Consider the following 13,549-nt stretch of genomic DNA (forward strand, 5'->3'; position numbering starts at 1 on the left):
CCTACCCCACCCCCACCTGCACAGAGAGCATGGGCTATGCTGGTTTTCTAATAATGGGACACAGTTAACAACAGGATTTGGAGAAAGAAAAAAAAAAGACCTTAAATCTCAGCTCCTTCACTTAAACACAGTATAGCCTTAGGCAACCTGCTTAACCTCCTGTGCCTCAGTTTCCCCATCTGTTAAATGAGGATTCCTCATCTGCCTGCCTGCTAGTTGTTGTGAGGATAAATAAAGCTATACATGGAGGCCTACAGTGCAGCCTGCAGCGTAAGTTCATGACATAATAGCCCCTTCCTTCCCAAAGATTGATGCCAGTCTATTCCAACCCAGATCCTTGCAAGGGGCCATGACAGCACCTGCTGGATGTCTGGCTAGGTTACCAATATGGTCTGTGGCCATGCATGAAACAAAGCCAACTGACCCATGAAGGGTTCAATCCCATGATCCTGATCTCAATAGCGAGGCTCCAACCAACTGAGCTAATTACAGTGGAGTCAGATTCGACTCTGCTTACACGGAGACACTCTTAGCTGTTCATACAACATTCTTAAACAGTGTTGTCCTAAGATACTATGACACAACACATTTGCCAAGTTTACTAATGATCTCATCTTTTTAAAATCTTAATGTAATGTAGCAAACAGATGTGTCCCTTAAGAGGATTAAGGTGGAAATTCATTAGTGCAATAATACCAGTGGATTTGTGTTCTAAAACTAACATCAATCAATCAACTTAGTGCACATTCTATCTTAGCACTACTCAGCCTTTGAGGGAAACACCAGAGGACTGAACAGCCAGATCTTCTCCCTCAGGGAAGTTATCAGAGAACAGGGGAGACAGTGAGAACCCCCATGTACTGAGAGCCTGACCTAAATCACCTGTAATCCACGTTGTCCAGACTGTAGTGTGCACAAAAATCACCAGGGCATCTTGGTGAAATGCATGTCCTGATTCAGCAGGTTGGGGGAGGCCTAAGAGTGTGCATTCCTAATACAGCCCAGGTGATACACAGCTCACACTTGGAGTAGCTAGATTCTAATCCTCACTGTAATCAGCTGTTTACAGATGGGATAGCTGAGGCAGCAAGGCAACCACAAAGACAAAGGTAGTGAAAAAGGAATGAACACAGTACACTCAAGGCTAATCCAATAAGAGGATGCACGCTGAAATGTGAACAGGCTACCTGGAAGGAGAACATTCAGGACACAAAAGTGGAGTCCTTAAGAGCCTAGACCTGCTGTCACATGCCAACTCGGAACTTCTCACTTGTGTGACCAGGTGATTTCCTTCCAATCTTGGTCTCTCCTTCTATGAGTTGCAATAGTATCAGTACTTGGCCCTGGAATGGCCATGGGCTTGGTGAGCTGATGTCCCTCTAGGATAGTTCTCAGCTCAGGCAAATGCCTAGGACATGACAGCTATTATAACTCCACTCTGTCCAGCTCACTCTGGGCAACAAAACATTTCCTGAATTAAATCATGAAGTAATAATTGTCATTTTAACATGTACACTAAAAAAGTCATCACTTTTTTGTAAAAATATTCTACAGTTCCAGTGTGGTCTATCAAAGTGAAAAAAGAATCTTTAGATCATTAAAGGCCAGTAGCATAAATCAATCCAAACACATTTTAAGCTTTAAAAGGTCTAAGATTCTATGAATGCTACTGCAGAGGTTTTTCTAAATTAGAACTCCTATAATTACCATTTTTCTTTTAAAATATTAAGCCAGAAATAAACATCTACTCTTGCAGCATTTGAAAACAAAACCTAAATGTCTTGCTTAGCCCAACCTAAAACATATAACCACCAAAATGAACATCTCCCCAATGAGAATATGGCACCTGATTTGAACTTTTTGTTAGAAAACTAACATTTATTTAATCATATTCCCTAGAACTACTATAAGCAGATGAAGGTTTTTTAAAATAATGTATCAGTTTAAGAAATAAAAAATGATACAGTATAATAATCACAATCTCTTATTTTCGCATGAGATGACAATTTTGTTAAATGAACAACTTCAACTTCTAATGGAGTCAGCAGACATGAACTAAATTAATACATCATTAGGTTAAGAAAAGATGTCCACACTCAAGTTTCAGCCAGGAAAGGCCTGACAGGTTGTCCAGTTCAAAGGTTGCCAGCACAGGAGAATCCCTAGGAGAACTTCAAAAATTAGGACCCTCTGAGGGGGCCTTCTCAGCACTGCCTACACAGGTACATTTACTTTAAGAAGATTTACCCAACTGTACACTTACACCCTGTACACTTTTTTGTATATGTGACCTACTTCAGCCAAAAGTTTACTCCCAGCCGGTCATGGTGGCTCACACCTATAATCCCAGAACTTTGGGAGGCCAAGGTGGGCAGATCACTTTGAGCTCAGGAGTTTAAGACCAGCCTGGGTAACATGGTGAAATCCCATGTCTATTAAAAAAAAACAAAAACTAGCAAGGTGTGGTGGTGCATGCCTATAGTCCCAGCAACCCGGGAGGCGGGAGGGATCACCTGAGCCCAGGGAAGTCAAGGTTGCAGTGAGCCGTGATCACACCACTGCACTCCAGCCTGGGTGACAAGAGTGAGACCCCATCACAAAAAAAAAAAAATGAGTCCCTCAGGGACTTGAAGGTGCAGGCAAGCTGAGAGCACTCTGAGTGTCTGCCTGTCCCACGCTCACACTTCTCCCCTCTTTGTCCCACTGAAAATGCACTCTCTGCACAGAACTGCACTTCTGGGCTATCCCAGGCTCTGTGGGACCTGGAAGAAGCACACCCTGTGGCCCAAAAAGCCTCACTGGTGGCTGGGTCCTGGGATGATAGCTCACCCAGGTCAATACACCCCCAATAGCTAATTCACAGCAGAGTTGATAACTACATGTTCCCACTTCTGACTATGCACTCTGTGTCAGGCCAGGAATTCTGCCTCAAGGCTTTCAGTCACTTACAACATTCACCTGTCCCCAGGCCTAAAAGTGCTTGGCCCTCGAAGGTGTCAGGGTGAACCCCTCCAGTGAATGGAAGACGCACAGGAGGCATGGCTTCTGTCCACAGCCATATACCTGGTTCCCAGAACAGAACCACACCGATGCCCTGAGTCACACAAGGCTGGTTTGAATCTCAGTTCCCCACTTCTAGCACAAAAAGTGGGTTAGCCACTCTGCCTCACTTTCCTCGTCTCTAAAATAGGGACAATCCAAGTCCCTACTTTATGGAGCTGTGTAGTGTGAAAGGAAACCATGCACTGAGAGCCTGGGTGGGGCATACACTACATGTCAAGTGCTTGAAACTCCAGCTGTTTCTATCACAGGTGGATCATCCAATGTTAAGATTCTCTGATGGAAGCTAATATCATCTTAACAATATGAATGTATACCTAGGCACATAAATGCCCTGGCTTCTGCTTTACAGAACCCTCATCAATAAAGTCAGTTACTCACTTTGCTGTAGATGGGAAAAACAATGCCAGACATCTAAATATACTGCAGGGGTCTTGGGGCAAAAGATTCTGAGACTGAGGCTGGCTGGCCCCCAAAACAAAAGTCAAGGGTCTCTGTAGAACTTCTTCTGGTTCTGTTCATTCCACAAGCAACACCTTAGAAAGTTCTGCAAGCCAGTGTAACTGCTCTTCTGGGGCTTCTAGCTGGGGGTGAGGAGGAGGGGGGCAGTGGAGGAGCATCAGGATTTTCTTCTACCAGACCAGGATCAAGACTGTGGGACTGTTCCACGGAAACATGAAAACATACTACAGCTCCCAGCTTGAAAGGTTAACCCATGTATATAGGGTTTGAAATCCAAGGAAACCACTTCAAGGTCACAGGGTCACAATTATGAGCCTTTGGTGGTTTCAACAAAAGATCACTGTAATCAGAGACCGTAGTGGCTCGAATAATCATGATGTAGAAGAAGCTCTTCCAAAACTTTTCACTGAATCAACTAATTGAGAAGAACCAAATAATTTACAAAAATGATTCTGATCAGCTGAATCCAGAATACATCAGTCTGGATGATGATGACCCTCTGTCTCCCAATCAAATGTGCTCTTGTGGCCAGAGAGGTTTCCACGACTGTATCTGTCCTGAACCAACCAGGAGAGAATGAGATGGAAATGCCCCATTTCTTATTCCTGAAAATGTTACTAATTAAGTAGAGGAGGAAAGCACTGATACACTAATAGAGAGGAAACTACCACTGCCAAAGTCCACCAGTTTCCTCACACAACCAACCCCCTCCTCTACTTGCAAAGCAGTTCAACATCATACAGAAATCCGAAGATTTCTTTTTTAAATCAATTTTGTTATTTGGGGTATCAACCCTTATCTCTTCCAAATACGTGTCAGTGTCGACCCTCAAGAAATAAATCATCTCCAAGCTTTGATATGAATCCTAGGCAGAAAACATACTGGGAAGGTAATTCTGCAAGCTGCATTCAATCTGTTTAAGTGAGAGGAAGGGTTTTCCTGGGTAACAAAATGATTAGCTTTCAATACCCAGCTCTTTGCAACAAATACTTTGCAAGAGGCCCATCCTCCTGCAAAAGGTTACCAAAAAAAAAAAAAAAACAGCCTCTCTAACGGGTAGACTGAGAAGCCATTCTTCCCAAGGGACACTCATTTCGGGCTGCCAGGCTGAGGCTTTGTGAGCGCGCCGCCCCTCCGCGCCCCCGCCCCTCCTCCCACAGCGACTGCTCCAAGGTTCCCAAGGCCACCTGCTTCTCAGAAGAAAAGGGGGATACCCTAAGCGCTATCGCCGTGCGCCGCCGGCGTCCTCGGCGGCGTCTCAGGGGGAAGGAGGAGGCGGTGTCTCCGGGAAGCGTGCTTTGTCGCGAGGGTCGCGTGGCCGCCCGCAGCGACCCCAGAGGCCTGAGAGAGGTTTTGTCCCGGCCGTCGCTCAGAGCTCTCCTCCAAGGGACCTGAGTCTCGCGGCACCCCGCCTCTTCCCGCGTCCCGCTTGGTGCCTGCCCGAGTGCCGAGGCCGACAGCCCGCGTTCTAGCCCCACCCCGCCCACCCGGCGGAGCTAACGGCGCGGCTCCGGGAAGCCTTCTCCATCCCGCCTCGGGCCGGCACCGCACCTGCTCTGCCACGCCCGCCCCCGGCTCTGGCCGTTCCTTCCCGCCCGCCCCGGAGGGTCCTGCGCCAACCGGCGGGTGCCCCGAGCCCCTCTGTCCAACGGGGAGGGGGATTTGCCCTGGAACGATGGTCCCCTGGGGCCGCGCCCAGCCCAGCCCAGGGGGCCCGCGAAGCCCCGGGCCTCGGCGCCCCCACCGCGGCGCGCACCGCAGCACCGGGCTGCGTCCAGGAGGCCCAACCCACCCCGCCCGGCAGTACCTTGTGCGGCGCCCGCAGCAGTCGATGGACCCCCGCCAGCTGGGTGCCGAGCGCGAGGTCCTCGCGGAACGTGAACAGCGGCGGCCGGCTGGGCTCGGGGAAGTTGGTGCTGTTGAAAGGGTCCGTGTCGTCCAAGAACTGCACCCGGCAAGCCAGCGTGGCCATGATGCATCCCTGCCGCGGGGGCGCGGGCCCCGGGGTTAGCGGGGCCGCGGGCCGGGACGCTCGGGTAGCTGCGCGCAGGGGAGGCCGCAGCCGCCGCTCGCTGGCTCGCGGGCTCTCAGGCTCCGGCGCGCCCGGCTGCAGCCCGGGCTCCGGCCGCTGGGGGCGGGGCGGGGGCGGGGCCGACGGGCCCCCTCCTTCTCCTCTTCCTCCGGCTCCTCCCTTCCTCCCGGTCCTCTAACCCCGGCCTGTCTGCCCCGACCGACGGGACCGCCGCCGGGAAAGTGCAAGGGAGACGGCTCGCGCGGCATCCGCAGCCCTGCGCCAAAGGCCGGCGGCGGCGGCGGGGCGGGGAGGCCCGGCGGCCGGACTCGACTGCACGTGCGCTGCGCGGCCCCGGGCCGAGCGGCACCCCTCGGAGCCTGGAGGACCGAGGTGGGGGGGTTGGGGGACGGGGAGACAGGCGGCCTTCTGACTTCTTCCCCACCGGGAGAGGGCTTAAGCCTTTCCAGATGAAGGCGGCGGTGGCCGGCTCCTGCTGCCCAGATTTGGAATATCCCGGCAGGGCACCAGGAGGACAGGGAGCCGGCTCCGGCAGCAAGGGGGTTGGTGGCAGCAACCAGGAGCCCCACCTAAGGGTACGGGGAGGTTTCCCTTAGGAAAAGAAAGAAGCTAAGAAAGAGGAGGGTGCGCCAGGGAACCCAGGCCGCTCTTAGGCACAAGCCTAAAGACTAGAGGCGTGGGGGCTGCGAGGTTTCGCTGCGGTACTCCAGCGCCAGGCCTGGCCCCCGGGGCGCCCGGCGGGTGCTGGTTAAACCTCTGCATCACCACGGCCTCTCCCCAGTTAGGCCTTCAAAAGCCCTAACTGGACCTTGTGGGGCCGCGGGGGCTTGGGGAGGTGGGAGCCCTTCTGGCAAGGTCCCCGAATTGCGGAGAGCCGGGGATCCCCTGGTAACCGAGGGACTGGGAGGGAAGGTTTGCATCCTGCCCGCCCCTGCCAGGCGGGAGCGGCGAGACTCCACATTGCCTCCCACCGCTCTCCTCGCCGCTCACGGGCGACCCCCTTCGTTTCCAAGAAAAATTCACGATTCTCCCCATTCCTAGATCAAGGCCAAGTTCTTGGTTCCTCCCCACTCATATAGATCGCCCTCATAACACTGAGTCTATCTTAACATCCGAGTCTTTTCAAGGCGACTCTATAACACGTCTCTCTCCCTTTCCTCTGGTTTCAAGGGAAAAGAAACTCTTATCCCTACTTAGCAGCCTCACCCACATCTTTAACCTGTCCGTCTCCATGATCTCTTTCCCTGCCACACATACACACTTATGCCTGGTCTTAAAATAATAATTCCACGACACTTCTGCTCCTTCCAGACGAACTTCTAGTTCTACTTGCTTTGTTATTTAACTCTTTGAATGAATCCTCTAGACTAGCCGTCCCCAATCTTTTTAGCACCGGGGACCAGTTTTGTGAAAGACGATTTTTCCACGGACAGTGGCGGGGGGGAGGTGGGGAGCGTTGGGGGGAGGGAGGGCAGATGGTTTCAGAATGAAACTGTTCCACCTCAGATCATCAAGAATTAGATTCTCATACATGCGCGCTACCTAGATCCCTCGCATGCGCAGTTCACAGTAAGGCTTGTCGCTCCCATGAGAATCTAATGCCTCCGCTGATCTGACAGGAGGCGGAGCTCAGCGGTAATGCTTGCTCACCCGCCGCTCACCTCCTGCTGTGTGGCCCGGCTCCAACAGGCCACGGACCAGTACCGGTCTGCGGCCGCGGGGTTAGGGACCCCTGCTCTAGACTGGACCTACACCAACTTCCGCATCTCACGGCCAGAATACTAAACGCACAAATTCTTCCCCTCCGAGATGGGCCTCCTGCACTTCCATCTTCATGTCCACCTCCCTCCTCACTGAAAGAGCCCTCCGGTCCTGACCACCCCATTTCTTATCACTTTCCCAACCCGAATCCCAATCCATCCTCTCAGGGGCCTCCTCTCCACACCCCTCTTTCAGTCCCACCTGTCCTTTGGGTACCTGGCTTGCTCCTGCCCCATCTACCAAGTGCCTGCTGCTAGTGGGACCACTCAGTGCCCCACTTCCTCCCCAAAGCCTCTCAACCTCTTACTCCACTGATGCTGCTGCAAGCTTCTGCCACTTTCCTCCACCCAGAAATTAGTCAATAAGGAAAACAATTTCTCCAGAATGACTTCCAGCACCGTCTCCTCTTCATCTTTCATCTTATTTTCCATCTCCTTTCCATCTTCCATCTCCCACTTCGCAGAAGGTGACCAAAGTCCTACTTTTCCTCCCATTCAAGGCTCTGCCCCCACCTGGACCCCAGGTCCCTCTCATCCCACTTGCTCTTGCCTGGGGCTCTATCAGTGATCCACCCACTTCCACCTTCCTCCCCTGGCTCCTTACCCTGAGAAGCAGGGCCTGCTTCCTGATGTGCGACTCATGAGGCCACACAGGGCCCTACACTTTAAAGGGTCCCAAATTGGTTTAACGTTTAGCTGTTGTTGTCTTGAATTTTTTAAATACTTTTTAAGGAGTCCCGGCATTTTTGTTGTGCACTGGGCCCCATAAGTTATGTACTCAATCCTAATGAGAATAAATACTCAAGTGTTTTCCATCTTAAAAGCTGTATCTTTATGAAGCCCACTTCTCACTCTAGCTCCCTGGCTTATCTCATCATCACTTCCTCACCAATTTCTGAGAGAGAGCATATTCATTTCTCAGCATCCTCATCACCTTTTCTCCATCCCCGGTGACATCTGGAGGGCAACCCCTTCCTGCCATTCTAAGATCATCAATGCCAGCTTAATTTTCTTACCTGGAGGACACCTTAGCCCTGCTACCCACTTTCTTGGCAGCATCTGTCACCATGGCACCATGGATGATTCTTTTCTCAGACTCTTATCCCCTCAGCTCAATAGCTCTACCCACTGTAGGTTCTCCTCCTCATTTGACAGCTTCTTCTCAAGTCTTTCTGGGCTTCATCCTCCTCTTGGTCCTGTTCACATTTCCTCTAGATTTTCCTGGCTTCAACCCTCCTCAACCTGCATGCATATGGCATCCAACTCTATACTCACAGAGGAGTCCCTCTCCTCACTTCTAGGCTCTGATTTTCGCTGGGCAACTCAACATCCTATCCTAGTTACCACATCATACTCAATTACACATTCAACCCAACACCCCAACCTGGTTGCCCATCCAGAACCTCTTCTGCAAGGTTGTCATCTGCCAGACTGCTTTACAACTGCCTGTCTGCTGATTCCAATGCTCTCCAAGCCCTTGGAGCATAGAACACCACAGCTATGGTTATTGTTAATTTATTCTGTGTTGTCACTAAATAAAAAGCTCCTCTGGGACAGCAACCATGCCATATTCAGCTCTATGCCTACCACAGAGAAGACACACAATAAATGTCTAATGAATGTGTGAACATCAAAGTCATTTTCATTTTTGACTCCTGCATCTTGCAATTGGTAACTATGACTTGTTACTGAATCAGCCTCTAAAATATTTCTCAATTCTTCCCTTCTCTCTAGCCCTCACTTTCTTTCTCTTTTTTTTTTTTTTTTTTTTAGGCAGAGTCTCGCTGTGTGACCCAGGCTGGAATGCAGCAGCCGGATCTCAGCTCACTGCAAGCTCCACCTCCCGGGTTTACGCCATTCTCCTGCCTCAGCCTCCTGAGTAGCTGGGACTACAAGTGCCTGCCACCTCACCCGGCTAGTTTTTTGTATTTTTTAGTAAAGACAGGGTTTCACCGTGTTAGCCAGGATGGTCTCGATCTCCTGACCTCGTAATCCGCCTATCTCAGCCTCCCAAAGTGCTGGGATTACAGGCTTGAGCCACCGCGCCCGGCCTTTTTTTTTTTTTTTTTTATGAGAGGGAGTCTCGCTCTGTCACCCAGGCTGGAGTGCAGCGGCGCGGTCTCGGCTCACTGCCAGCTTCTAGCCCTCACTTTCTATGCTAGTCTTCTGATGACTTCCCCAGACTTGCATCCTGCATTTGGTCTTCCACTGGCTTCCCCAGAGCTAGTGATCATTCTACGATGTGTGTTTGACATGTCACACCACAGGGTAAAATCCTTACATTCCAAACCCTTTAGCACAACTCCCAAAGCCCTCTAAGACCTACCTCAGTCTACCACTCCAGGCATACAGTTGGTCATTCCCAGCTTCACGGCCTGCTTTCAAGCCATGCCAAACTTATTACTCTTTCCCAGACATGCTGAGCTTTTTCATGGTGAGCATCTCAACCTAGAATGTGCTTTCCTATCTAGTCAGCTGAACCCACTAATCTTTCAAATCTCATTTCTAATGTCAGCTCTTCCGGAGAGCCATCTCCAACTCTACCCCAAACAAGGATTGTCTGTCTTTCTTCTGTGGTCTTAAATTATATATGCCCTTACTGTAGCACTTTTCATGTTACATTGTAAACTTATGCTTGTATATGCCTACTCCACTAACTATAAGACTTTCAGGATTGGAATTTGCCTTACTGAATTTTAATCTGAAAACTTCAGGGATTGGCACCTAAAATGACTTTTCAATTATATAGGCTATCCTTAATTTTTTAAGGATTTTTGCCTTGGCAAAAATTTACTAATTACTAATAATTTTTTCCTCTAACAGCCAATTTTTTTCTCAGACTGCTTTTTAAATTATTTCTTTTTAGTAATGTAATGATTTATCTTAATTTAAAAGGCTAAGAGTAATAAAAAGTTATAACAAGATATCAGAAACAGACATCTGATCCCAGTTTACGACACCCCCCATTAACGTACACACTTTCCAGAGCCACTTGTTTCTAAATAATATGAGTACACTGCTATACTTTGACCTATCAATTTTAGATAATACACTGATCTTCTATCACACTACCTGAGGATTTCAGCTTCTTTTATAGTCCATTTCCTTTTCCAATATTGATTTGTCACAATTTTAGTCAAATTCTTATTCAGTGATTTTAAAATTTACAATGTTAATATTGTTCATATCTGTGCCAAGTCGTGTACATGATTACATGCCCTTTCTTGTACAACTTTTTATTTTTCCTCAAGTTAAGGTCTGCCTCAATTTTTTTCATTTGATTTTTTTCTTGAACAGCTGGCTAAATCATCTCATATCCTGCAACCGTCCTACACATGCCTCTCTCAATATTGTCAAACAAGCTTTCAGTTCTATTCCATCCTCCTACTCCAGTTTGAAATGTGGCTCCCTCAGCCCTATCCTTCTGGATATTTTCTTGACTTTTCTCTTGTGCAGGTGCCCCTGGTTCCCAGCTCACTTATCTTATTCTTTCTTAGTTTACACTCCCATTTTTTGTAAGTACATACTCCAGTAACTTTCTGAGAATGAATAAAGTTTTGAAAAATTTTATGTCTCAAACAATCTTAATTCATTGTCCTAGCACTTGCCTTGGTGTGGCAGTTTGGCTGACAAAGAGGGCTACAATAATTCCTCCCATCCCTTGTATTCCCACCATTTTCCAATATGACTTTGCCACTTCTCCTGTCACAAAGTGAAGTCTATCTCTCCACTCCTTGAGTTGGGGAGGCTTTGTGACTTGCTTTGACCAATAGAATATGGTGGAAGTGACATTGTGTGACTTCTGAAACTAGGCCTCAAGAGACAATACAGCATCTCCTTTCACCTTCTTGGAATGCTGGCCTGAGACTACCATGTGAAGAGGCCAGGTCTGGCCTAGAAAACCTGGTAAAGAAATTGCTACTGAAGACTGGAAAAAATGGTTACCTGAGTTATGCAGCAATTAAACAATTAACAAGACAATTGCCTAGAGTAATTTGGAAGATAGAAAATGTATCTAATGAGCTTATAAACTTGACTCAGGAGATCTTTAGACAGTATGTTGGAAGTATGTGTTGGGTACTTGTAGCTGCATATTATAATGAATTCTGTTTGCAAGCAGAGTGAGTAGTTAAAATTTACTGGGTTATAAAATAAACAATTTCTCATCCCCAGTTTGTCCAGTTAGAAAAAGACCTTCAAAGTAAGAAATAACCTTGGTAAAGATCAGTTTAAAAATGTGGTTGTAGGCTGGATGCAGTGGCTCACACCTGTAATTCCCAGTGTGGGGAATTCCCAGTGTGGGGAATTCAACCATATTTTTGAGGCAGGAGGATTGCTTGAGCCCAGCAGTTCAAGATTATAGTGGGCTACGATCATACCACTGCACTCCAGCCTGGGAGACAGAGCAAGACCAGATAGCTATGGAAAACAAAAAAAAGTTACAATTCAGTTGTAAGACACTTTGTTACAGTCTCAGAGAGATTTAAGGTAGTACCTAGCAGATCTTCTCATTTATACAAAAGGGCTTCTAAGAATCTTAAGGGTGGTGTTCCATAACAGCATGACAGGCCCAGAGGAGGAAGAATTACGGGTATAGTGTTTGGCATGTGGAGTAAACCCTAATAAGATTCATAGAAAATCCACAACATTTTCCAGATAGTTGTATTTACGAAAGCACTGTCGGCTTAGGCTAAAAGGGACTGAGATTGTTCAAAATAAAAAGAAACTTCTGGAACTCCAACCTGAAATGGATAAGAAGCAGACAAACATAAAGAAGAATGAAAACATGTCCTTTGCAGCAACTTAGATTGAGCTGGAGGCCATTATCCTAAGTGAAATAACCCAGAAAAAGAAAATCAAATACCACATATTCTCACTTACAAATGAGAGCTAAATAATGGGCATTCATGGATATAAAGATGGAAATAATAGGTACTGGGGACTCTAAAAGTGGAAGAGGAAGGAAGCAAGGTTGAAAAACTACCTATTATGTTTGCTGAATACCGTCTCAATACTGTATTCACTATTTGGATGATGGTTTCACTAGAATCCCAAACCCCAGCATTACGCAATATACCCACATAACAAAACTGTAACTGAATTAATAATGAAATAAAACTAAAATTAATTTTTTTAAAAAAAGCTAAGGTAAGAAAGTTTCTCAGCTGCAACCACGCAGCCATTTCTTTTGGAAAAGGAAGGTTCTATCAGAGCATGGGAACTAAGGATCATGGAGAACCAAAAACTTGGAAACCATCCCAATAAGCAGAACTGGGCCGTAGTCTCCTGGAGTAGGAGAAACTGGCAACATATGTCTGGCTAGAATTCAGCATTGCTATGAATCAATGACTGCTGTGTATCTTCCAATCTATTTTATATTTATTTTATTATATTATTATTATTATTGTTATTATTGAGATGGGGTCTCACTCTGTCACCCAGGCTGGAGTGCAGGGGCACGATCTTGGCTCACAGCAACCTTCGCCTCCTGGAGATTCTCATGCCTCAGTCTCCCAAGTCATTGGGATTACAGGCACACACCACTACATCCATCTAAATTTTGTATTTTTAGTAGAGACAGGATTTCACTGTGTTGGCCAGGCTGGTCTCGAACTCCTGGGCTCAAACAATCCACCCACCTCAGCCTCCCAAAGTGCTATAGTTACATACGTAAGCCACCACACCTGACCCCAGTGCCTCTTGAAGTTATTCTGTCCCAATTTCACCATTGTATATTGAGTGTGAAAGGGCCATACACTTTGTCTTTTTAGGTAACAGGTCTCTGCATCAGAGCAGTTATATCTGAGGATAAAGTCCTCATCTGCATGCAGATTCAAATAATGGTTTCCTCACCACTTTCCCAGCCTCTGCCCCTTGCCCAGTTCTAAAACCAATGTCATACAGTTTAGGGGTTTGTTATGGTAGCACTCTACTTCTAGGCACCAATTTCTGTTTTATTTAGTCTTTTTTGTATAAGAAACCGCCCCAAAATGTAGTAGCTTAAAATAACAACCGTTTTATTTTCTGTTGATTCTGTAGGTCAGCAATTTGAGCTGGTCTTAGCTGGGATCACCCATGTAGTTGCAGTCATCCAGAAACTTGACTGGGGCAGATGGAACTAAAATAGCCTCCTTCCATGCCTGGTAATGTATGCTGGCTATCAGCTGGTTGGTCTAGGTGGGGGTTTCAGTTAGAATGGTTCATCTCTCCTCCTTGAGTTTCTCATCTAATAGGT

The 13,549-nt window shown here is 47.5% G+C and overlaps 1 protein-coding gene across 8 annotated transcripts in view; it reads right to left on the reverse strand.

Moving 5' to 3' along the window:
- FHOD3 (formin homology 2 domain containing 3) overlaps positions 1 to 5,629 on the reverse strand; it is a 492,791-nt gene extending 487,162 nt beyond the window's left edge. For all 8 annotated transcript variants that reach the window (XM_033177891.1, XM_033177890.1, XM_033177884.1 and 5 more), the window contains exon 1: positions 5,330 to 5,629. In XM_033177891.1, coding sequence (XP_033033782.1) covers positions 5,330 to 5,494 — 165 coding nt within the window. In that variant the 5' untranslated portion in view covers positions 5,495 to 5,629. The remainder of the gene's footprint in view (positions 1 to 5,329) is intronic.
- Positions 5,630 to 13,549: the final 7,920 nt, after the last annotated feature.

Source organism: Trachypithecus francoisi, unplaced genomic scaffold, assembly GCF_009764315.1.
Source record: "Trachypithecus francoisi isolate TF-2019V2 unplaced genomic scaffold, Tfra_2.0 Lachesis_group19, whole genome shotgun sequence".
Classification (NCBI taxonomy): domain Eukaryota; kingdom Metazoa; phylum Chordata; class Mammalia; order Primates; family Cercopithecidae; genus Trachypithecus; species Trachypithecus francoisi.